We start from the raw sequence: 24774 nt of genomic DNA on the forward strand, positions 1-24774 counted from the left end.
AGTTATTTTGCACACGGACGAACAAACAAACTAACAAACAAACCAACGGTAACGAAAACATAACCTCCTCCCTTGGTGGAGGTAATAATTCGGAAAGGGTGCAGTACCATTTCTTCAGGCTCTTTCTATCATTTCAATCCTAAATTCTCTGTAGATACGACACACTACAGTCCATGTGTACAGTAATTCAGAGATCGCATGCATATTAGCTCTGTAAGATTGGCTGGGGGCATGGCATAACTATGAAGTCACTACATACCTGCTTATCGTCAAGATTGTGCATCATAAATCTAAGTGCCATATTTACAAGGGAAAGAGCCATAGGGCCTATACATGGCATACCTACACCAGGGCTCGACACTAACTTTTATTTTTGGTGGCCCAATAAGGCAAACATCCGACCTTTTTTGGTGGCCTGATCAGGCCACCGAATTCTTCATTTCTGAAATTTGGTGACCCGACGTGCGTTTTTGGTGGCCCCGGGCCACCGTTAGTGTCGAGCCCTGCCTACACAGTTACCATATGTACAGTCTGCCTATTGTCAAGATTTGCATTATGAATTCAATTGCCATATTTACAAGGAAAAGAGCAGCATATGGCTTTTCCAAGGCTATTAGCAGCTGCAAAAGATACCAAAGCACACTGTATACCCAGTGGTGTTGGGCTTTTTTTCACACTATCATCATACAGATAGGAATGCACAAAAAACCTAGTTGAACAAACTGTTGAAAATAATTTCAGGCCTCCATCATCACTCATTCTACGCATGATGTGCAAGTTTTCAGGAGACAGATTTAGTTTACAGTGTATCTTACACTGACAGCTAGGCCGACACACATTTCACATTTGAAATATTTGTGTGTGTATGCCAGAGTACAGACATACACAATTAAGTAATTTCATTCAAAACAAAAATATCACCCTGTTAACCTTTCATCAATGAAATACCCCTCTTCTTCATTCATTCTCTTATATATCTATGAAAAATCACAAATTCATCAGCAGCTCTCTATTTTTTTTTTAATCCATTAGAGCATGAAATCCCATCTTCATTTCACACTTAGTCCCATTTATGTGTTTTAGCGTACATGCAGTTTGATGTCTTCAAGACTGGACTGCATGCAACAATTTTCATGTGACACATGCACAAAGTTTACAGACCTAGGATCTGCGCACACACACGATATTCAGCCTCACTGCGTTTCATCCCATCCTTCGCTTGGCTTTCGGAATACTTAACAAGATTAATGCTTGATACAGATGCACTTGGCCTCTGTGTAGAAGTCCATGGATTCGTTGACCCCCTCGCGACCGATGCCAGATGCCTTCATGCCTCCGAAGGGCATGTTGAGGTCACGAACTAGCCAGCAGTTGGCCCACACAGTACCAGCCTGAGATTTTAAAAAAAAAAAATGAAAGAATTAAAACATGACGCATCTAAACAGTATTTTCAAAATCAAACAAATCCTCAGCAATTTCTGTTGCCAGTGATTCAGAAGTGTCCAAACCAAACATTTGTGACATAACACTACAACAAATCATTTTTGAGTTGTTGTCTCTACACAGTTATTCTCTTCAGATTAATCTAATCAAATACAAATTAAAGGCATTATTTACCATTTGCAGATGAAAGAAAAAAATAGCATTGGTGCCTCAAAATAGTTCTAAAATGTGAGTTACAGATAGCAACAACCAATATATAAATGTTAAGCAGTATTATCAATGTTGATTATTATTGAATATATAAAATGTGAATAGTTACAATGAAATTGTTATGGTTTATTGAGAATAATAGAAATATATCCTTATGTTTTAAGCTTTATTGCAAAACTTTCTATTGTAGGATATTCTGTGATACAACTGACCTACAAATATGCATCAAATGTGATAACTTGATCATTTTTTAAATCACTGCACCCAATGGCAAACAGTATCTTTAACCAAACTTTTATCTCTGACCTCATTCATCATCTTTTTCTACCCTTTCACTCAACCGCAACCAGTCCTTCTAATACCAAATCCTTGAAATCAGCTTTTATGGCATATCAAGAGCAGAGATGCATGATCAGAGAGCAGGTATGCAGGAGTGGGATTTTTGTGGTGTAAATTATCAGTACTGCCAGGCCTGAGGAAGCGAATCAACCGAGTAGGGGTAGAGGGTGTGGGAGGGGGATGTCCCCCTGCAATGGGAAGGACCTGTAGTGGGTTTAAAGCTTTACGTGTAAAAAAACAATACAAAACAAAACAAAACAAAGGTTTCTTTTTTGGGGGGGTGGTGTTCTTGCAGGGCATGGCAAAAAGCTTGTCAGACATAAGAATGTATGGAAGACAGCGAGATGAGGTGTGACTATAACACCTGATGCCTGAGACTTGAGAGATCTAGAAGAAGAGCCTTAAAGGGGATGGCTAGTAACCGATCAGTGGGAATCAGTGGGAATGCTGGGGATGATTGTTCCAATCCTTGTGGGATTCATGTAAGAGTACATGATATATCTATTGTGTGAAAATTATTTGCTTCAGAACGGTCTCATATTCAAGTAATGGCAGATTAATGCCCCGTCACTGACCAGGCACGCTAACCTGGAAACATTAAACTGCACATTACTTGAATATGAGACCATTCTGAAGCAAATAATTTTCACACAACAATAGATATGTAATGTACTATTAAATGAATCTCACAAGGATTGGAACAATCATCCTCCAGCATTCCCACTGATCAGTTACTAGCCATCCCCTTTAAATGTGCCCTTCCTCTTAGCATCAGTAGGCCTACCCTCATCCTTCTTACCATGAGCTGTTGTGAGACACGGTGTGTGCGACTCACGTCCTTGGTCCAAACACAAGCTGCCAGTCCATACTTTACATCGTTGGCTTTCTCAATGGCCTGACATAGAAGGAAATCATCAAACACAACACCAATATCAATACATGGGCCTGACATAGAAGGAAATCATCAAACACAACACCAATATCAATACATGGGCCTGACATAGAAGGAAATCATCAAACACAACACCAATATCAATACATGGGGGGGGGGGGGAGGTGAACTGGCTGAAATTATGTATGAGTGAACGAAATGATTGTAAATTTGCAATTTTTGCCTGTTTCATTGCCTATTTCAAGAGTTTTTGCTTTGTATATCCGTTTTGAAATATCATTTACATTCAGCAGTTGCTGCTTCTTCAGAATGGTTTCTGAAGAGCAGATGTCTTAATGTCAAACTACATGTACAAGGTATATGGCATTGTTGGGTTTAAACAAACAAGTGAAAAAAAAAATTTCATTCCAAATAACTAATTTCATATGTATAGATACTTTACCTATTTCATTCCCAATTTCATATCTTTGAAGCCAGAAGCAAACTTCCTAACTTAAGACAAACAAAACCTCAAAATGTCATTTAAATGTATCACCAGGGCCCTGTTTCATAAAGCTGTTCGTAAAGTTACGAACAACTTACGAGCGACTGGTGATCAGTTCTGATGTGCTATACTTATCAGAATTTCCATAATTCAGCACAAGAACTGATCACCAGTCGCTCGTAAGTCGTTCGTAACTTTACGAACAACTTTATGAAACACCCCCCTGGTTAAACAGCAGCTAAATCCAACTTTATTTGATCCAATTGTTCAAAGACATGCCATGATTCAAAACTCACTTTCCAAGCTAGCATTCGATCTTGCAGAGACAAATGTAAGATCCCCATCATCACCACTTCTGTTTTACCTAATAAATAAATCCTATAAGTTTTTTCATTGTGACTCATAAAATTTGACATCAAAAGTCAGAGCTTGTGATTTGTTCTCTTTCTCTTTCTTTCTTTCTTTCTTTTTTTTTTTTTTTTTTTTTGGGGGGGGGGGGACAAGTTGCCAATTTGACTGTCCACTTTTATTTGTTTTTAATCAAGGAAAGCTCTACAACCTCTATATGGCAAGAAAATCCAGATGAGCAATCTCACTAATTCCACAATTTCTTCACATTTCTTTTGCTGTAGTTGCGTTGCCAACTTGAATGTTGACTTAGTGATTTTTAGTCTACACACCTCCTCCTCCGTTGTAAATGGCAAGATGCAGACAACAGGTCCAAAGATCTCCTCCTTGATGCACCGGGAATTCTGGGATAGGCCCGTGATGACTGTGGGCCTCATGTAGTAACCCTGTAAGGATGGAGGCAATATGGTCCATATGCTTTTTTAAAGGTGTATGGTCCCGGTGTTTTAGTCAAATGCGTACGCGGGCGCACGGCGCAAGTTTCCTATAGAGACCTACGCTATTGACTTCTCTTTGGCGCTTACGCTTTGGCCCACTTTCCCCGAGTCCGAAGAAGTCCGATTCAGTGTAATCAGTGGTCCGATCACAGTTCGGCTCATGAATCGGCTGAGGGGGATGACAGCTTTAGCAAACTTCTTTTGTGATGTCACAATAACAAGCACATATGCACGCACCCTGGCATTACTACAGACTGCGCAATGCGCAAAGAAGACAACAAAGGCAACATTACTTAGCAACACCTACACACTTTACTCTTGATGACAGCTCAACTTCGGTAATCTTCGTATCAATGCTAACGATGATCAGCAGTATCATCAACAGCGCCATCTATATTACCGGGACTATGCCCCTTTAACTTGGCAGTGATGTTGAATGCACAGTACTAGATTTCTTATATGACTGGTGCACATTTCATGCACATTCAGTGCAGCTTTATTCAATCACAGAAATGCTTACGACGTGTTTGGCTGTGTATCTTCTGGAACAGTTCAGGACAGATCATATACAACTTGTCATCTTTAAGACAGTAGGCCTATATTCACATCCAGTTGAACATTTTTCAAACCTGCAAACATTCACCCATAACAGATCAGAGAAGTTCTAAAGAGCTTTCAAGGGGATACTTGCCTGTTACACATATCGACAGTATTTTTTTTTTTTTTAATTAGATAGAATAACTCCAAAGTAGAGAGGCTCCTATACATCTATTTCTTTTGCCAAGATATAAAGAAATACCTCAAGTTTCAGGAGCCTCTTGGAGAATCAAGAAGACATTGTAGCTCTGTTTTTCAGTTAACTTGAGATTCCAAAATGTATGGCAATGCACAATTATGAATCAATGAAGATGATTAATATCACATGAGTGGCGAGGAGGGATGTCCACCTGATTGCTACTGCTCTTACTGGGCTATTAAAGAACCTCCAGGAAATATGGGCTCATACCTTTTCTGAATAATTTTCGCATTGTTGTTATTGTGTTGGTGTTATGGTAAAGGTGTGTGAGTGTAAGTGCGCTCTCCCGTTTCTTGCATGCATTTGTCGAGCAAAGTTTATGTACCTCCCTGGTTTATGGTCAGATGTTGAAAGGTTTTGATATGGAAGCATGAGGCTGACAATGGAACAATCTGCTTGCAATATTGCGGCTATGAAAAGCACCGGTCTGCTCACGTTTTTGTAGCCTTCCGGTAGCGTCAGGTCGTCCACCCCTTCTCCGCAATGGACTGTGCCACCTTCCTCCTTGGCAAGGGCTACATAACCTCTGACCTTGTTGAGATGCTCCTGACTGATGAGGGCGCCAAGCTTCGAATCATTGTTGGTAGGTGGTCCGACAACCATTTCTCTGCTCATATCATATAAGCACACACGTTAATATACACACACACATGCACACAAACACACACACAGACACACATACTGTAAAACGAGGAATGTTCGCGTGCATTTGAATTTTGCGAATTTCGCGTGCGCCAAGATTCGCGCAATTAAAATGCATGCAAAAGTTTTTGTCTACACTATATGCATTGAATGCCAGTGGCAGTTCGCAAAAATTTCATGCAGCAGAAAAGGCCATCGGCTCCAATTCACGAAAAATTCATGCCGCGAATATATCATGTTTTTCAGTATTCTAAATGCATGTTTGGATTTTAAGAAACCCTCCATTTTACGAGTCATAGCCCCAAAACCTTACCAGGCTGGAGTACGCTGTACTTTTTCTGCCGATTGGCACAGATGCCCAGAAACTAATGGTAGATGAAGAGAGATTACATAATCCCTCTAACCAATATAGCATCACCATGGTGAATTCTGAATGCTAATGAAAAAGCTCAGCAAGTTAAGCCAGGATCAAATACTGAAACTTAACCCCAAGAGGGAGACTGTTTTATTCTTACTATCCCCATTTTTGCCCTGGATTACATCTGTAGAAAGAGTGGCATAAAACAATACATTCTGGCCCATTACAGACATTAACTAGAAATGTCGCTAAGGCGACTGGTATGCCTCCGTCATAATGCACGATTCTCCTAATAGGTCTATAGTACATGTAGACAATGTGTGATTACATTTTCACAAAATTGGCAAAATATTAAAATGACAAGTTTGTCACAAATGTGTTGAATGTTCACCTTCCTTGACCTAGGTTTAATTGGATGAATAGGAGAGCATGTACTTGGGGATTTAAGGTCTTTAACTTGACTTTGACCCATTCATAAGTTTAAGCATTGAGTAATTTTCAAGGTATGGAGAAAAAGTGCAATGTCTATAATGAAAAGTTCATTGTTACCATTTTCATCTGGCCTTTGACCCTAAAATTCATAGGATAATCACTGTCAGGCACAACATGCATGAATATGTAGTAAGTTTCAAGATAACTTGAGCCACTTCTGAGATATGGAGGAAAAAGTTAGTTCAGCACTTTCCCTTGATCTTTGACCTTTTGACCTTTGAGGCAAACAAAAAAAAAAGAAGAAAAAAGAAAGCTTCCAGAGAATCTCTATTAGGTTATACATGCATACACCAAGTGTAAAAAAAAAAGATAATCCTGCTGGCATTGCATAAATATGAGGGAAATAGTAAAATTCTGAAGTGTTGCCCTTGACCTTTGACCCCTGACCTTTGACCCATGAACCCTAAATTCTCTAGATATTCACTGCCAGTTAGTACATGTATATATACTATGTTCCATTCTTAAACAATTTCCAAGATACAGAGGAAAAAGTTAAGTTTTAATATTTTTACTTGACCTTTTGACCTTTGACCTCATGACCCCAAACTTTCACCAAAGAATCTTAATTGGGTAATACATGTAATACAAGTATACACTAAGTTTCAAGAAAATATCTTCAGGCATTGCATAGATATGGTGGAAATAATGAAATTTTACGTATTTGACCTTGACCTTTGACCTTTGACCTTGAGCATGTGCACCCAAAAGTTGATAGGCACAACTTCACCCCCTAATACACATACATGCCAAGTTTCATTAGGATACCTCATAAGGTTTTTTAGTTACGCTGTCCACAAAATTCATTACGGACGGAAGGACGGACGGACGCACGGACGCACGGACGGACGCACGCACGCACGGACGGACAACCCGAAAACATAATGCCTCTGGCACCACTTCGTGGTGGAGGCATAATAAAAAATCAAGAAATTTGAACTGCGATCAAAATATTCTTGGTTTTCTTGTTTTAAATACAGTCAAAACATCTGCATAATACATCTACAAAGTCATGACTGTCATCTATACTTTCAAAGATGCACAATAAGATTGACGGCTGGTCACACTTTCATATGGAATGAATACAATCATTTTTATAACAGCTGAAAAATGATCAAATTGAAAGTCTGCTGAAGGGCATCCATAAAATAGCATAAGTCCAAATTGATCTGTTTCAGTTGTTCATCATTACACTTTTCTCCAAATACGAGGCACTTTGGACCCTTCCCTTATTAAAAAAAAAAAAAAATAGACTTGAGCCTCTAGCTCTTGCTCACCTGGCCGCAGCGACAAACTTCTCCACGAACTTGTCAAAGAGGGTGTCCTGGACGTAGATTCGGCTCATGCAGAGACAGATCTCCCCCTGGTTGATGAACCCCGAATTCACCGACGTTGGGATCATCCCGTCCACATCCGCATCGTCGAAGACCAGGGCCGCGTTCTTCCCCCCGAGCTGTGCGCACGAAGAACCAGATTCGCCGAACACACACGCACAAACACACACACAGAGGAAGAGCAGAAAAATGTTAACAATGTGTTTCCTTGTGATAGCGAGGCCACGTTATCGTGACGCCGACGTAAAGTAAAATTTTATGAAATCGATGAAACTGAAAAATTGAGGCCAAAAGGGCCAATTTGGTGGCAAAACACAAGAAGAAAAGAAAGACATTATGCGTGGAAGCAGAGAGTATGGAATGCCTACCGTCAAAGGTAAGACCCTCCTTTGCAAAGCATCAAGGGAGAGAAAAGAAATATCTTGTTGAATCGTTGCTGCATGTCGTTACTGCATGACGCCATCTTCCGAAGGCATATTATCTGAATCACAATGTCAAGTCAACATCTCCAATCAATATGAATCCTCAGTCTGAATTGATTGCAAGAAGAAATTTAAATGCTTCCAGCGCACAACCGAAAGACGCTTTCAAGAAAAAAAAAGACACTTTTATCGCGGCTCCTCGTCAAAGAAAGGAGCGAGACAAGTTTCAGCTTGGAAGATGTGACGATTCTGGAGGGGACTGGGAGAGAAATATAATTGTAGATTTAAGAATGCTGGCAAAGGAGGGTGATTACCTTTAAGATGTAGGATTTATGAAAGATGACAAGTACAGGGGATACAAAAGGAGGTAGACGGTAAGAAAAAAAAATCACATGTAAACAATACAAGCAGAGAGGGATCTGGTGCAGCACTGTAGAACCTTGGCAAAAAGAGGGAGCGCTGTATTAAAAGGATCTGATGACCTTGTGAACTCGACCCTAGGTCAGTTAGAATGAACGTCACAGACGCCACCACTGGACCGTGCTTGAAGTTTGCGCTTCTCTCCATATCATCATATAACATACGCATACACATATGCATAAACATATATACAGATAAACATAATACAGGCACAGACAGACACACTCACATACATACACTTGTATTTGTCTTCAAACATGACAAAAAGATAATTAATGCAATTTCCCTCTCCACTCTTTCACATATGGTGTACTTCAGACCAAAATGTGTTTCAAAAGGAATACTGTAATAGACAAAAAGGAAGGTGGACATAAGTTATAATAATGGTGAAGGTGAAAAAGAAGTCTTGGACACATTTACCCCTCCAAACACAGATTAAGGATTCAATGTGAATTTTTGACAATCTGATAATTTGGGCATTACTTTGAACACACAATGAACAAAAGTTCTCAGTCTTTTTTCCCCCATGGTTAAAGACAAGTACAAAGACACAGACGTGCACATTAGAACACAGAAATAGTATACATCACATAGAAACAGCATACAGCTCCATGTGTGTATACACAAATTCACACACAAAAACGCACACACACGCACACATATACCAGGTACACATACAAAGAAACGCTCAAAGTTCCTCTTTCCACACTTCTGGATGAGGATCACCATTTAATCTGCATCCTATCGCGGGCTGCCGCAGGCATGGAGACAAACAACGGGTGCTCAAAGAAACAACAACAACAACAACAGCAATGCAGAGATGGGTAGAAAACATGAAAGACAGGACAAAAACAAAAACAAAAACAAATGAGACAAATACAATAATCCAAATGCCTTTGCGGCAAGTAACTGGCCCAAGCGCAGAAAAGAATGAACTGTAAAAAAAAAGACATAAATACGAAAAAACCATCTACACGCACACACACATATGATTTCTGTTAAGTGTGTCTTCACATGCTGCAGGACCAAAAAAAAATTAAAAAAAATAAGAAGCCCTGCTTTATCCTGATCTCTCTCCTCTCCAACTCTCAATTTTTCTTGGAGAGACCTTTGTCCTTCCTCTGTGAAAATATGACAGAAAGGACAAAGAATATCAGGGAAAAAGAAGACACACGCACATGAAAAACAAACAATTAAAAAGGTTAACTCGCCAAACATTTGGCGACAGTCTTCCACGCTACGAATAAAGAATACCTCCAGTGATATTTTTTTGCAGTAGGGAGCAGAGAGCTCGGTGATCTTCAGGCCGGTGGCGGTGCCTCCGGTGAAGGAGATGAGAGGGACATCTGGGTGTTGGACCAGGGCTGCGCCGGCTTTTGGCCCATAACCATACACCATGTTTACGACCCCGCTAGGGAGACCTACGCACATATTTGTGTACAGATTTGCGATGTACAAAGCAAAGCGTTAAAGTGAGATGGCTGATTAGTTCTCATAAACAAAACAAAACACAAAAAAAAATACTTATAAAAAGAAAATAACCAAAAAAAAAAATGAGTCTCTCCAAAACTCAATATTCTAGAATCAATTCAAACTGATGCAGTATCTGATTTTGAATACGGCATGTGATTACACATGAATGAATCCATACTGAGTTGATGCATATATCGAGAGATTTTACCGATTTCAAAACAGACAGATTGTTTTCTTTCTCATTGTAGTAGTTAATTGCCAGAATGCTTCATATGCAAACGAATGATCATCATCCATTTGTCAGTTGAACGGCAGAAACAACATCATCTCATGTTTTCAATTGTTGCAGACAAAAAAAAATTGCAGTGGTGAACGATGAATACAATCATATCCAACTTGAAAACGCAGACCATTCTCAATGCTTTGCTCTGAGGGACATTAAAACTGCATTTAAACTACAAAAAACTATGTGGAAATACTGTGCTCCATCCACTGTGGAGTAATGATTAATGCTGGCATTCCGCATTTTTAAATCATTTTATATTTGAAGACTCAACCTCAGTATGAATTCAAACTTGCAGAATAGACAATGAATATAATCAGGGGCATTTCATCAAGTGTTTTGTCAGATTTTTTCTTCGTACAAATTTGCTCTCAGCCAATCAGGTGCAAGGATTTCTGTAGCTTAAAACAGTACGTCAGAAAAAATATCTGACAAAATGCTAGATGAAACACCCCCAGAGTTCAAGATGACTCAACAGAGCACTGAAGTGATGATGTCACAGACTTTTGTTATAGGATGGGTTGGAACAAATTTGAAGCACAGTTTAGAGCAACAATTGTCTTCAAGGACATGCGGGCCAGACGAAATTGTTTTGAACCAGTTTCCATAGCGATGAATGTCTATGACATCATACTTTGGTACTCTATGGTACAGTGATGTAAAATTAGAGTATAGCATCTCTTTATTCTTGTTTTTTAGTACATTTAGGTCTATATTATTGATTAACCTTTGTTTTTTAAACTTTGAAAAGTTAGGCAGCTTTTGGTATGAAAATAGATATAACTCTTAAAATGCAGACTTAAAATGAGTTAGCAAATAGGTGACATCCATGAAAACATTTTCCATCAAAGACGTTTTAAACATCATGTTTGAAATTGGAAAGAATCTGTGGAAATAGCTGAATATAATGTTTGTATTGTAACAGCTGTTTTTGGTTCAATCTTGGAATCTTTGTATTAACTTGAGGCTGAATATAATGTTTGTATTGTAACAGCTGTTTTTGGTTCAATCTTGGAATCTTTGTATTAACTTGAGGAGTGTTTTAAATTTATTCAAACTAAACAGATGCTTATCTCTTGAAGGGAGGCAGTTGTCGCAGTGAACAGTGCTTGGCTGAAGCGAGGATCATAAAGAGCATGGAAAATGTGCACAACATTAAAAAGTGTGGGCACACAACCACATTTGGGTGGGACTTGGATATATCCCAGTCCCCACTTTTCCCCTACTGAGGCTAGTTATAGTTTGTTGCCACCACACTCAAATGTGCAGAACATTAAACAGTCAGGGCACATGACCAAATGCAGGGCGGGACTTGGATATATCTCAGTTGCCACTCTCCCCCAACTGTGGTGTTTAAGTTGCAGTTTGTTGCTCCCACACTCAGCATGCATCATCATGTACACACACATCATTCACATACATGACACAAACCACGTTCACACACACACACACAAAACAAACCACAGGCACAATTGAACGCTTCTAGCAGCAACATGACTGCAAAGACTTTAAGTAATATTTATGAAGCTGTTCAGCCCCAGGCTACCCAAAACCCATCGAGTCCCAGAAGAATTTGGTTTCTGGGGCCTGGTGGGTTGCGGTGTTAAGCCATGATTTGATGTCATGCAACAACTGCCTCCCTTGCTACACGCTGGAAGCCCAGATTTGACAGAGCAGCATGCACTCTGATTCTTCCATGCCATCAGCAGTGCATGATTGTGGAATTTGACATTTTCATCACCATCATAGTTACCCCTTCCTGGTTGGAAACAAGATTATCAAAAGGATTTGCAAGTCATCGTTCCCGTAAAGGACCCCTTTTTCCAAGCCATTTGGTTTATATTTTTGTATGCATGTACGATGCATCACCATCGCTCCATGCAGAAATGGGCTAAGATAAGTTTCAAGTTTAAACCCTCACCTCTTCCCCACCCAAAACATGACTTATTAAGGATGAAATAATCTGATAATCTAAAGGCCTGTTTGGTTGTACCCCACCCTACATCCCACAATGCTTTGCAAATGAGGGCTTCCATCAATAAGAGTTACGAGTGGTATCGAGATACGACAAGCTACAGTGGACCCACGGCCCCAAAGCCTTCACCTGCTTTCTTCATCAGCGCCGCCAGCTTCCATGAGGTCACCGAGGTCATCTCGCTGGGTTTGCACACGCAGGTGTTGCCGGCGGCGATGCAGGGCGCGATCTTGAAGGTGAGCAGGTAGAGGGGCAGGTTCCAGGGGCTGATGAGGCCGGCCACGCCCACGGGGATCCGCATTGTGTAGTTGATGGCGTTGACCTCCGACAGGATGGTGGAGCTGCCCACGTGGGAAGAATGGTTAACTCTCTCGTTACCACAGATAAACTTGCACTGCATACATATCAACGATACTTTAAGGGGGTGGTACAGTACTGAGCTTTAGAGATGGTTAAAGAGCATGTTTGATATGAAATACAAGAGACCCACGGGTCTAGCGCTCACCTGATTATCGCAAGTTCACCTTTCACGCAGTCACTAATCTAAATTATTCACAGCTCTACTAAAATTTGACCAGGCATTCTCAAGTAGAAGATGAAAATGTACAATAAAGGCCCAAATTTTTTAAGATTCCTTAATTTGGGGGGATTGGGGGCCCCCTGGGGCCCTCTGGGTGGGGCATGGTGCCCATTTTGATAAATTGAGATCCTGACCCCCTAGGGATGCTACCTGCCAAGTTTGACGAAAATCCATCATGAGGTTTGCAGGAAGAAGATGAAAATGTACAATTCAGGCCCCCATTTGGACCTTCCAACCCCCCCCCCCCCCCCGCCCCCAAGAGGGGCACCCCTGGATTTGCTATGAACAAACTTGAAACTACAGTCATTAATGTACTAACTCATAGTATTATCTTAGCTCTATAACTGATTCTAGAGAAGATTTTTAAAGATTCCTTCATTTTTTTTTTTTTTGGGGGGGGGGGTTTGGCCCCCCTGGGGCCCCTGGGTGGGGCATGGTGCCCATTTTAATAAATTGAGATCCTAACCCCCTAGGGATGCTACCTGCCAAGTTTGGTGAAAATTGGTCATGGGGTTCTCAAGAAGAAGATGAAAATGTATAATTTAGGCCCCATTAGGATCCCTCCCCACCCCCCTCCCCTGGGTCCCAAGGGGGGCACCCCTGATTCTGCCATGAACAAACTTGAAACTACAGTCATCAATGTACTAACTCATAGTATTAACTTAGCTCTATCACTTCTGGTTCTAGAGAAGAAGATTTTTACAGATTCCTTAATTTGGGGGGCTTTGGGCCCCCCTGGGGGCCCCCTGGGTGGGGCATGGTGCCCATTTTAACAAATTGAGTTCCTAACCCCCCTAGGGATGCTACCTGCCAAGTTTGATGAAAATCGGTCTTGGGGTTTTCAAGAAGAAGATGAAAATGTAAAAAGTTTACGCACGACGGACGACGGATGACGGACGACGGACGCCGGACGACGCACAGGACGCACGACGCACGACGGACGCCGGACGAAGGGCGATCGCAATAGCTCACTTGAGCCTTTGGCTCAGGTGAGCTAATAAATGGGGTCCTAAAAACTTTTATGAAAAAAAAAAGCCTTGCTTAGATCTTATCATTGTGGGAAGGAAGATTATAAATCATCTGTAGAAGAATTATCAGATGATTAACTTTTAATGACTAAAATTTGATTATCAATACTTATACACAAAATTAGTTTTTGATAACATACAAAGAACATGGATATATTCAATTGCCCATGCAGCCATTTCAGCAAAGGGACAAGTTTAGTATGTCTGTAAAAACATTACGTGATCTTTTGGCATACTGTCAGATTTTTCACACAATCCCTCCAACAAACACATCTTAGCTCATTGAAGACTAGTCCAGAGTATACTCAGGCAAGTGTCTATGGGAAATGTGTGTTATATAGCAAAATCAGTCTGTCCTCAATGGGATATTGCTTTGCATATATAATAGAAGTATCTTTAATACAATGAAGTATTCTTAAATACAGGTTGAGGGGCAAAAAGAAAAAAGTCTGCTTTATTCAAAATCTTCCTTACGCGCATACCTGTTTCTTGTGTGTAAGATGAAGGATGCAAAGAAGCGAAAGTTGTGCACTGCACGTGGAATGTCAATGGCCCTGGCCAACCAGACGGGCTTGCCCTGGTCACGTGACTCCAGTCGAGCGAGTTCGTCCAGGTTGGCCTCAATCAGGTCCGCGATCTTGTTCATCACCTTTGACCTCTCAGCTGGACTGGTCCTGGACCATCTTCACAACATCCAATGAAATTTTGACAACCATGTAAAACTTTTCTTTCATTTTAAATTTATTACATCACTATTTGTTTGTACTATACTTTGCTTATATATCATTTTGGTAGTGATCTGGGAATTCTTAATGGATTTTACATGGATTTGTTATCTTTTTGCAGATAAAGTCAACGAACTTGGGAGTTCAAGCTGCGCATATTTGAGGTTTGCATATGCGCTCTACAGTGCAGTCTGTGCTTTTCTCGGGCAAGGTGCCATGCAAGTGGAAGATGACGTCGTAAACAAAAGGTTTCTGTATTGTTGGGTAATTGGGCGAATTTCAGCAGCATCGAGTGTATATGGGTGAAAATTAGCTGCTTGGCGGAGGTCTGTGCTCTCAGAGTGCTGTTCTAGATTTGTTCCTTTATATTATTGCCCCCTTCAATACTAAATTAGTAGCTCTCTTTGGAACATGAATAAAGGTTCGGTTCTCAGTCAGACAGAAACAGGTGCAGCATTACTGCATGTTACATTCAAAACTAGAAAAGCATTCTGAGAACGCAGACCTCCACCAAGCAGCTAATACACTGATCTTGTTCTTCCACAGAGATCAGTCATTTCCACCCATACACTGTACATACAATGTATTTTCCCAATACAGAAGCCTTTTGTTACGTCATCAACTTCCAGCTGCATGGCATGCTTCGCTCTAGTAGAAACTAAAGCATGCACTTTAGTGCGCATATGCAAACCTCAAAAAATGTGCAGTTTGTACTCCCAAGTTCATTGACCCTACCTACCAAAATATCAAAAATCCTTCATAAAATCCATAAAAAATTTCTGGATCAGTACCAAAATTTTTGTAAATATCTGTTCCTTGTGTCATTCTCAAACTTTCCTCTAAGTTTCATCCAAATCCGTTCATGACTTTTTAAGTTTAATTTTGCACACACTCAAACAAACCCACCAATCAACCAACAAACAAACAAATGCCAATTACAACATAACCCTCCTCCATTGGCAGAGGTAATAAATGCCGTGAATTGATTCAACTCACAGGTATCCTTTCAAGGATTTACTTGACATATTTCTTTGTGCTTTGGACTGTGGCCTCATGAGCAACACCAACATCGCACTTACGACTTAAATGCTCGCTTGGCAGCTGCCACTGCCAAATTGACTTCTTCCTTGCCGCTGTCTGGAATTTTTGCCCAGGCTTTTCCAACCGAAGGGTCGTAGCTGTCCACGTGGCAGGACGTTGGAACAAATTCGCCATCGATGAAATTCTCGATGGCCACTTGGGTCTGACCGTTGGCCATGACTGATTGAGTGATCAAGATTTCTGGAAAACAATTGGAATGGAGGGATAGGCCTAGGTTAAAAAAAGAAAAATGGAATCAGAACTCAAAGCTCCAGGGCTATCTTTTGCTTATGTTGATAATCATACAGTTTAACAAATCATGCTAGGGATCTAGAGTTCTACACAATTTTGAGGTGTTTTGTTTTTTCTACAACCACAGGACGACACTTTTTGCAGTTATTGTTTCTGTCAAAAATGCTGTCTGTCTGCGCTCATAATTTGACACGAATGCCATCCAAAATTTGACCACCTGCTACATGTAGAATAGGCCTACTATTACTAATATTTCCTGGCATAATTTGGTCTCCACCTCCCGCCCTGATTAAATTAGTATAGCCTTAGGACCTATTAAACTTGGTAATGGGATTAATATAGGACCTAGTATTTAGGGACATGAGCTGGTAAACTAAACTAGACATAGTCAGTAGCTTACCGGTCAAAACGTCCCCACGTCAAAACGTCCCCGAGCCAAAACGTCCTCGGGTACGACCAAAACGTCCTCGGGTACGACCAAAACGTCCCCGGGCCCAGCTGGCACCAAAACGTCGTCGGGTCAAAATGTACTATGTCATAATTTTTTTATAAAATCTAAGTATCACTTATCAATTCATAACGGTAAATGTGAAGACATTTTGTTATTTAGAGCAGCATTTAGGTAGGTTAGGTCGCTGCTAGCTAGCTGTGCTGCCGTGCGCGGTGTCTGCTCCTATGCAACGCGAATTCGATGCAACGCAGCCAAACTGATCACCGAGCGAGTAGTTGCGATCAAGATTATTCCCATAAGTAGATAAGTGACAAGAAAAAAAAATGGTGAAAATTCCATTTCTACTGGACTCGAATCTCACTCAGATGCAAGTATTTAGGTTACTGGATAACTAGGGTGAGTTTGTGCATGTTTGGAGGTCATTCGACAAACAGGTGCGAAAGTACACTAGCGTCGCGCGCGGACAAAAGCGGGGACGTTCTGGTACTTGACCCGGGGACGTTTTGGTTGGAACACGGCGGGGACGTTTTGACGTGGGGACGTTTTGACCGGATTCGAGTCAGTAGACTGTGGCTGTGTGCAGAATCGAATTTTATTATTGGCATTTACAAAGTAGCTTGAGCGGAAACTGCAAGTTCACCAAACGCTGTGCCACTAAATGCCTAAAACTTAAAGACAGAGCACAACAATATATAGACGTGAAAACTGCGTAAGAGTTTACCAACGTTACACATGTACCTACCTTTTCCGACTCCGAGATAATGGTATTGCGCTCAAAATGCGAGTTGTACGTTGTGGGGTTCTTTCTTCCTTCAACCGATTATTTCATACCAGCTAGAGTCATAGTTACGCTGGTGTATGCAAAGGTGTGAGTCTCACAAGTCCAACGACGCTACGGTTTCTTTCCTTCCTTCCTTCCTGCACTGCACGTCGTCATTTACAACAGCAGATTTCTATTTTGCAGTAATCAAAAATGATTTCCGAACCATAACGGAATGTCTCTACGTAAACGTATAAGGCATACGTGCTACTACTATCAAAGATCACGTAGGATCTTTGCTATAGACTCTCGGATCCCACGCCCTAGCTACCATACCACCCACCAAGCCACGCAGTTGGCGCGTTTGTAAGTGGCTTTTGGTCGAGTTGTTGTTCGACCATAACAATAATCGCCCCACGATAGCTCGCCACCTGGGTGCAGTCTGTCACCAAGCAGATCCTTTACGGAGTGTCGTTTCTGTTTCAGATAAGTGGCATTTTAGAAGTAGTAGGCAACTTGTAAGATATTTGTAACACCATGTAAAGAGAATACCTATCAGTAATTTGAAAAAAAAAACATGTTAGATGGAAGGACGACAGTTCACCGTACTGCTACCCGTATTTGTGATTCTTAGAACGAATGTCAATGGTAGACGCCGATATATTTAGGGCGAATTTGTATAGGTAGACACACAAACGCGCGCCAAAATTGGCACCAGTTCAAGAGCCGATCGTAGTACATTGTACATGTATTGTTGTGCAGGTTCGCGTTGGCAAATTGCTTCGATACGATTGGCTGAGACAAGAGGTGTGTCAAGGGTGTGTTACTGGGCGCACCAAGGGGCGGGAACCACAGAAAAGTTCTGTGGCGGGGACGCGCTTTTCTTTTCTTTTCTTTTCTTTTTTCCCCATAACCACACAAAAGCAAGGAATAGAATACACTCAAGCATGACTTCCCATCATTTGATGCCTTCCATAACATAAAATGTACTGAGAGCCAAAGAGCTGAGGAGAAAACATTTCTTTGCCTGAGGGTTATCTGCACTCATGGTTTTGATTGATGTGCGCGCACCACTCTACCAGTGTGATAATCTTCAAATCCTGAAGCATACACTACTTCTAGTGGAAGAACCAGTACGCTGATACACCTCATGGTGGACTGTACAACGGCGTAGCCAGGATTTCATCTAATACCCCTTTCCCGCTGAAGAAAATCTTCCCCGGGGGCACCTGGGGGCACCCGGGGAACCCCGCAGTGTGAAAGGTCACTCGGTTGGAACCTAGGGGAAGCCTAGGTGAAACACCGATGAAATTTTGGGCAATTTTTACCCGAGAAGCGTCCTGGGTAAACTCCGATAGTTCAACGGGAAATCACCCGGTGGTTCACCGAGAGCGCCCAGCGTGAAAGGTTGTCTCGGTGAAACACCGGGGAAAATATGCAGATTATGTCAAAGGTCATGTTTTGCTTCTGGTCATGCACACGTTTTCAGCTAGCTAGCGCGCACTCGACCTCCCAAATCCACACGTACAGGGTACTAGTAATTCGTGTTTGTAAACATACTAGTACACTCGACACTACATACTGTATGTCGTTGTTTTGCATCGTGCTGTGGATTGTATTGTTTAATTAGCACGCCGTGTATACATATACAAAGCTGATACGTGTATAGGTTTACAGTGTACTTGATCGATTTGATGCGTCCTCCCTTTTCGTCTTCCTCTAGTGTCTAGCTCTTAACTCTTTCAGTAAAGTCTGATACAGTCCGCCTCTTGCTTGATTTTTTTCGTATTTTGTGCTTTTCTCGTCAAGTGCTGGGTTTACAGTGTGCAGGAGAAATCCGTTGACGTTTTGTGCTGTTGAAATTTGAGGGAATTTTGCAAACGGCTGGAGTGTGGACCAAAGACGAAGAGAGAGTACGTAGCGAGGCAGCAGTGAACGAAGAACTGAGCGGGACGTCGGCTGACGCTGCCGCGTACGAGTCCCTCCTCCGAAAACTTGCTGAACATGGGATCGAAAAAACCAAATCGCAGATGCACAACAAACTCAAGTACATAAGATCACCCACGTTGCGAGCAGAAAACCCGTCTAGGGGAAAGTTTCACCGAGAGCAGTGTGAAACGACGGCACTCAAACTTTCACCGAGAGGTTCCCCGGTGAATTCACCGGGGAACCTCTCGGTGGTTCACCGAGACGGGCAGCGGGAAAGGGGTATAGGGGGGGCGGTTAGTCTGCGAGGGAGCGAAGCGACCGAGCCCGAGCGAGCGGAGCGCGCGAGCGAGGGGGGAGGGTGTGGGAGGGGGGTGTCCCCCCTCCCACGGTAAGAACTTTTTTGCATTTGGATGTTGTAAATGGTGCAATTTGATGCATGTTTTTGCGCGTTTTGTCGACGTGAAACAGTCCCACTTGTTTATGGTAGCAGTTTATTTTGATGTAGATTATTATTGAACAATTTGCCTATAAAAGGGTATAATTTAGATACACTTCTTGTATTAATTCTTTTCACTGAATATCATGAACGCGACTGAACCCGAGCGAGCGGAGCGAGCGAGGGGGGAGGGGAGGGTGTGGGAGGGGGGTGTCCCCCCTCCCACGATAAGAACTTTTTGCATTTTGATGTTGCAAATGGTGCAATTTGATGCATGTTTTTGCGCGTTTTATCGACGTGAAACAGTCCCACTTGTTTAAGATAGCAGTATATTTTAGTGTAGATTATTATTGAACAATTTGCCTATAAAATGGTATAATTCAAATATTCTTTTCACTGAATATCATGAACGCGACTGAACCCGAGCGAGCGGAGCGAGCGAGGGGGTAGGGGAGGGTGTGGGAGGGGGTTTCCCCCCTCCCACGGTGAGAACTTTTTACATTTTGATTTTGCAAATGGTGCAATTTGATGCATGTATTTGCGTGTTTTAACGACGTGAAACAGTCCCACTTGTTTAAGATTGCAGTATATTTTAGAGTAGATTATCATTGAACAATTTGCCTTTAAAATGGTATTGTTCCAATACACTTCTTGTATTAATTCTTTTCACTGAATATCATGAACGCGACTGAACCCGAGCGAGCGGAGCGAGCGAGGGGGTAGGGGAGGGTGTGGGAGGGGGGTTTCCCCCCTCCCACGGTGAGAACTTTTTACATTTTGATTTTGCAAATGGTGCAATTTGATGCATGTATTTGCGTGTTTTAACGACGTGAAACAGTCCCACTTGTTTAAGATTGCAGTATATTTTAGAGTAGATTATCATTGAACAATTTGCCTATAAAATGGTATAATTCCAATACACTTCTTGTATTAATTCTTTTCACTGAATATCATGAACGCGACTGAACCCGAGCGAGCGGAGCGAGCGAGGGGGTAGGGGAGGGTGTGGGAGGGGGGTTTTCCCCCTCCCACGGTGAGAACTTTTTACATTTTGATTTTGCAAATGGTGCAATTTGATGCATGTTTTAACGACGTGAAACAGTCCCACTTGTTTAAGATTGCAGTATATTTTATATCATGAACGCGATTGAACCCGAGCGAGCGGAGCGAGCGAGGGGGGAGGGGAGGGTGTGGGAGGGGGGTGTCCCCCCTCCCACGATAAGAACTTTTTGCATTTTGATGTTGCAAATGGTGCAATTTGATGCACGTTTTTGCGCGTTTTATTGACGTGAAACAGTCCCTCTTGTTTAAGGTAGCAGTATATTTTAGTGTAGATTATTATTGAACAATTTGCCTATGAAATGGTATAATTCAAATACACTTCTTGTATTAATTCTTTTCACTGAATATCATGAACGCGACTGAACCCGAGCGAGCGGAGCGAGCGGAGCGAGTGAGGGGGTAGGGGAGGGTGAGAACTTTTTACATTTTGATTTTGCAAATGGTGCAATTTGATGCATGTATTTGCGTGTTTTAACGACGTGAAATAGTCCCACTTGTTTAAGATTGCAGTATATTTTGATGTAGATTATTATTGAACAATTTGCCTATAAAATGGTATAATTCCAATACACTTCTTGTATTAATTCTTTTCACTGAATATCATGAACGCGACTGAACCCGAGCGAGCGGAGCGAGCGAGGGGGTAGGGGAGGGTGTGGGAGGGGGGTTTCCCCCCTCCACGGTGAGAAGTTTTACATTTTGGTTTTGCAAATGGTGCAATTTGATGCATGTTTTTGCGTGTAACGACGTGAAACAGTCCCACTTGTTTTAGATTGCAGTATATTTTAGTGTAGATTATTATTGAACAATTTGCCTATAAAATGGTATAATTCCAATACACTCATACAATTCTTGTATTAATTTCTTTTCACTGAATATCATGAACGCGACTGAACCCGAGCGAGCGGAGCCAACGAGGGGGGAGGGGAGGGTGTGGGAGGGGGGTGTCCCCCCTCCCACGGTAAGAACTTTTTGCATTTTAATTTTGCAAATGGTGCAATTTGATGCATGTTTTTGCGCGTTTTATCGACGTGAAACAGTCCCACTTGTTTAGGTAGCAGTATATTTTAGTGTAGATTATTATTGAACAATTTGCCTATAAAATGGTATAATTTAGATACACTTCTTGTATTAATTCTTTTCACTGTATATCACGAACTCGACTGAACCCGAGCGAGCTGAGCGAGCGAGGGGGTAGGGGAGGGTGTTGGAGGGGGTGTCCCCCCTCCTACGGTGAGAACTTTTTACATTTTGATGTTGCAAATGGTGCAATTTGATGCATGTTTTTGCGTGTTTTAACGAGTTGAAACAGTCCCACTTGTTTAAGGTTGCCGTATATTTTATTGTAGATTATTATTGAACAATTTGCCTATAAAACAGTATAATTCAAACACACTAGTCTTCTTGTATTAATTCTTACACTGAATATCATGAACGCTGTCTGTTCAGCAATCAAACAGAAAAAGCATGCACACGAGGGTGTAGATAGGGGCATATCCCCTCCCACACGAAGGTGATTTTGCGTTTTCAGACCTGAAATTCAGCGATCTGGTGCAAATTTTTGGTGCAACACTTTTTCATCGAAGTGTTAAAATCACGGAATTTAGCTCTTATTCCGAATGTGCACCATCTGTGCGTATGTATAAAGTCTAGTGAGGTAGAACTTAGGGGAAGGGGGATTCCCCCTCCCGCTCGCGGAGCTTTTGCGTTTTTAGAATTGAAATAAAGCGATCTTGGTATAGCCACAGTCTACTTCTTTGCATGGCGGGGGGGGGGGGGGAACAGGAAGAAGGCGTTGGCGAGTGTTATCTCCACTCTTCCCTTCCGATGGAGCTTGTATCTTTTTAAGGCTGAAATTGAGATATCTCGTATACGCATAATAAGCATATTTGATGGAATCAACATTATTATGCGTATACGAGATATCTCAATTCAGCCTTGGTAAAAAGATAAAAAGATGGGGCTGAGGAAGGGAAGAGTGGCGATTAAACGCCAAACTTCTTCCTGTTCCCTCGGTTCCCGCCATGCAAAGAAAAGTTCACTCAGATCGCTTTATTTCAATTCTAAAAAGCAAAAAGCTCCGCGAGCGGGAGGGGGAGGGTTTGGGAGGGGGTATCCCCCTCCCAAGCACGAGAGATTTTGCATATTTTGAATTGAAATTCAACGATCTGGTGCACACTTTGAGTGAAATATTCAAAAAAATATATTTTATTTGATGAAAAAGGTTGCAAAGGAGACCCGCTTCATGTGCATGCATACAGTATACACGCATTTTTTTTTCCGCCTCCCAACTCCTCGGTCCAAATCTTAGGGGGGGCGACCGCCCCCATCGCCCCCCCCCCCCCCCCCCTGGCTACGCCAGTGGGACTGTACTATACTGGAAGAAGAAGAAGAAAAAGAAAAAGAAAAGAAGGAGGAGGAGGAGGATATGGAGGAGGGGGAGGAGAAGGAAGAACTTGAACTTGAACTTGAAGGAGGAGGAGGAAGAGGAGGAGAAGAAGAAGAAGAAGAAGAAGAAGAAGAAAGAATTAATACACCTACGATCCGAATGTAATTCGTGCTTCATATCTAAGTAATCAACTTGTTTCAGTTCAGTCCTAGAATTTTCGAGGGGTTCATCAAAAAAAAAAATGTAGAGAGGTCCTTCTGTTTCACTACTTAAAAATGCATGTGTTTTCTTAATCGAAGCAGAAACAAATCCAGTCGTGTCAGGACCCAATATACACTTTAAACATACACACATACATACACACACCTACGCAATATTTACGGTCAAATTTCTGGCTTTATCTTTCATCTCTTTCATTTTTTCTTTTTCCCCCTCTTTTCGTATTTTTTCTTTCTCATTCTCATTTAATTCTTTCCCGTTTTCATTTCCTTGATGTCACATTCTTAGTTAACTCTGATTGCAACTACTTGAAATTGCGTGATGATTAACGAATTTGAGTGCCTGCATTTATGCTGCTTTTACTCTGGTTGCAGGCTGTCATGAAGGGTTTCTTTCCACTCCGTATGTTCTTTTTATGAAAGGATTATTTGTACACGTTGCTTGCTACACACCAACTTTTTGGTGGTTTTTTTTTGTTTTTGTTTTTTGTTTTTTTGTTTTGTTTTTTTACGGCGATCCGATTTCTCACGAAATCGTTCGGTATAATAAACAGAGTGTATATTCACAGAAGAAATAACCTGTCTACGCTAGGTACAATCGACGGTGTGTATACAATGCTAAATGCCACTAACACTCAACACACACAAAGGGTCAACAGTACTGTCTCAGTGGAACAGATGATTTAAAATCGATTGAAACATTGTGTATGGGCATTTAACCGCGTTGACCGAAAGATCGGTCTGTATCTGGTCGTCGGGGATATGTTCGGCGGAGACTGCGTCTGGCTTCACGGATCCCCTCCTCTACGGAAGAGAGCGACAACGTCAAAAAAAAACAATAAATAAATAAAAGACTCCACCGGACAGACAGATCTTTCTGTTTATTAAACGCGTTGCGTGAAACCCCACAAACAGACAAAAGTCACGAACTGAACTTACAAACACTCGGAGAATTTCATAATAAGCCACTGTTCCAAATCGTTTATCGGTTTTCTCTCTGTCCCTCGTATAGATATACCTGTGTGTGAGTTTACGCACCAAAAAGATCCTTTTCCATTTCATCGCATTCATTCATCGCAAAGAGGGTGCTTAACCCAGTCAAGTCAAGTCCCCCAATAATCCACCCACACAAGAAACGGGCGAATGATGCCGACCCTACGCCCTCGTGACTACTCCTAGCAAAAGGCAGCAAACGGCATCAACCAGGCACTTTGATTGTGCCATAATTATGCTTGAATGAATTGGTTTTTCTCTCTCCACAGAAATCGTGAGAAACGCTAAAGATATTATTCATTGCCATGGTGGTGTTTTCAAGTAAAACCAGGGATTCGTTTCATGAAGTCATGACACATAAAAGTCTTTACATAAATATCAGAAATGGCCAAAGTCGCTCATGTGTATATAGTTACGTGAGGATGTCAAAGAGAAGTAAAAAAAAAGTTATATGTTCGATGAAGCC

At 41.6% G+C, this 24774-nt stretch overlaps 1 protein-coding gene across 1 annotated transcript; it reads right to left on the reverse strand.

The window, feature by feature from the left end:
- Positions 1 to 1168: 1168 nt before the first annotated feature.
- LOC140239789 (2-aminomuconic semialdehyde dehydrogenase-like) lies at positions 1169 to 15996 on the reverse strand. The gene is made up of 9 exons (XM_072319609.1): positions 15818 to 15996; positions 14496 to 14696; positions 12535 to 12746; positions 9929 to 10095; positions 7776 to 7951; positions 5445 to 5616; positions 4049 to 4162; positions 2792 to 2887; positions 1169 to 1391 (listed from the first exon to the last, which is right to left on the reverse strand). The coding sequence occupies exons 1-9, from the start codon at positions 15994 to 15996 to the stop codon at positions 1245 to 1247; spliced, it is 1464 nt and encodes a 487-aa protein (XP_072175710.1). The 3' UTR covers positions 1169 to 1244.
- Between the last annotated feature and the right edge of the window lie 8778 nt (positions 15997 to 24774).

This window comes from Diadema setosum, chromosome 16 (genome assembly GCF_964275005.1).
Source record: "Diadema setosum chromosome 16, eeDiaSeto1, whole genome shotgun sequence".
Lineage (NCBI taxonomy): Eukaryota > Metazoa > Echinodermata > Echinoidea > Diadematoida > Diadematidae > Diadema > Diadema setosum.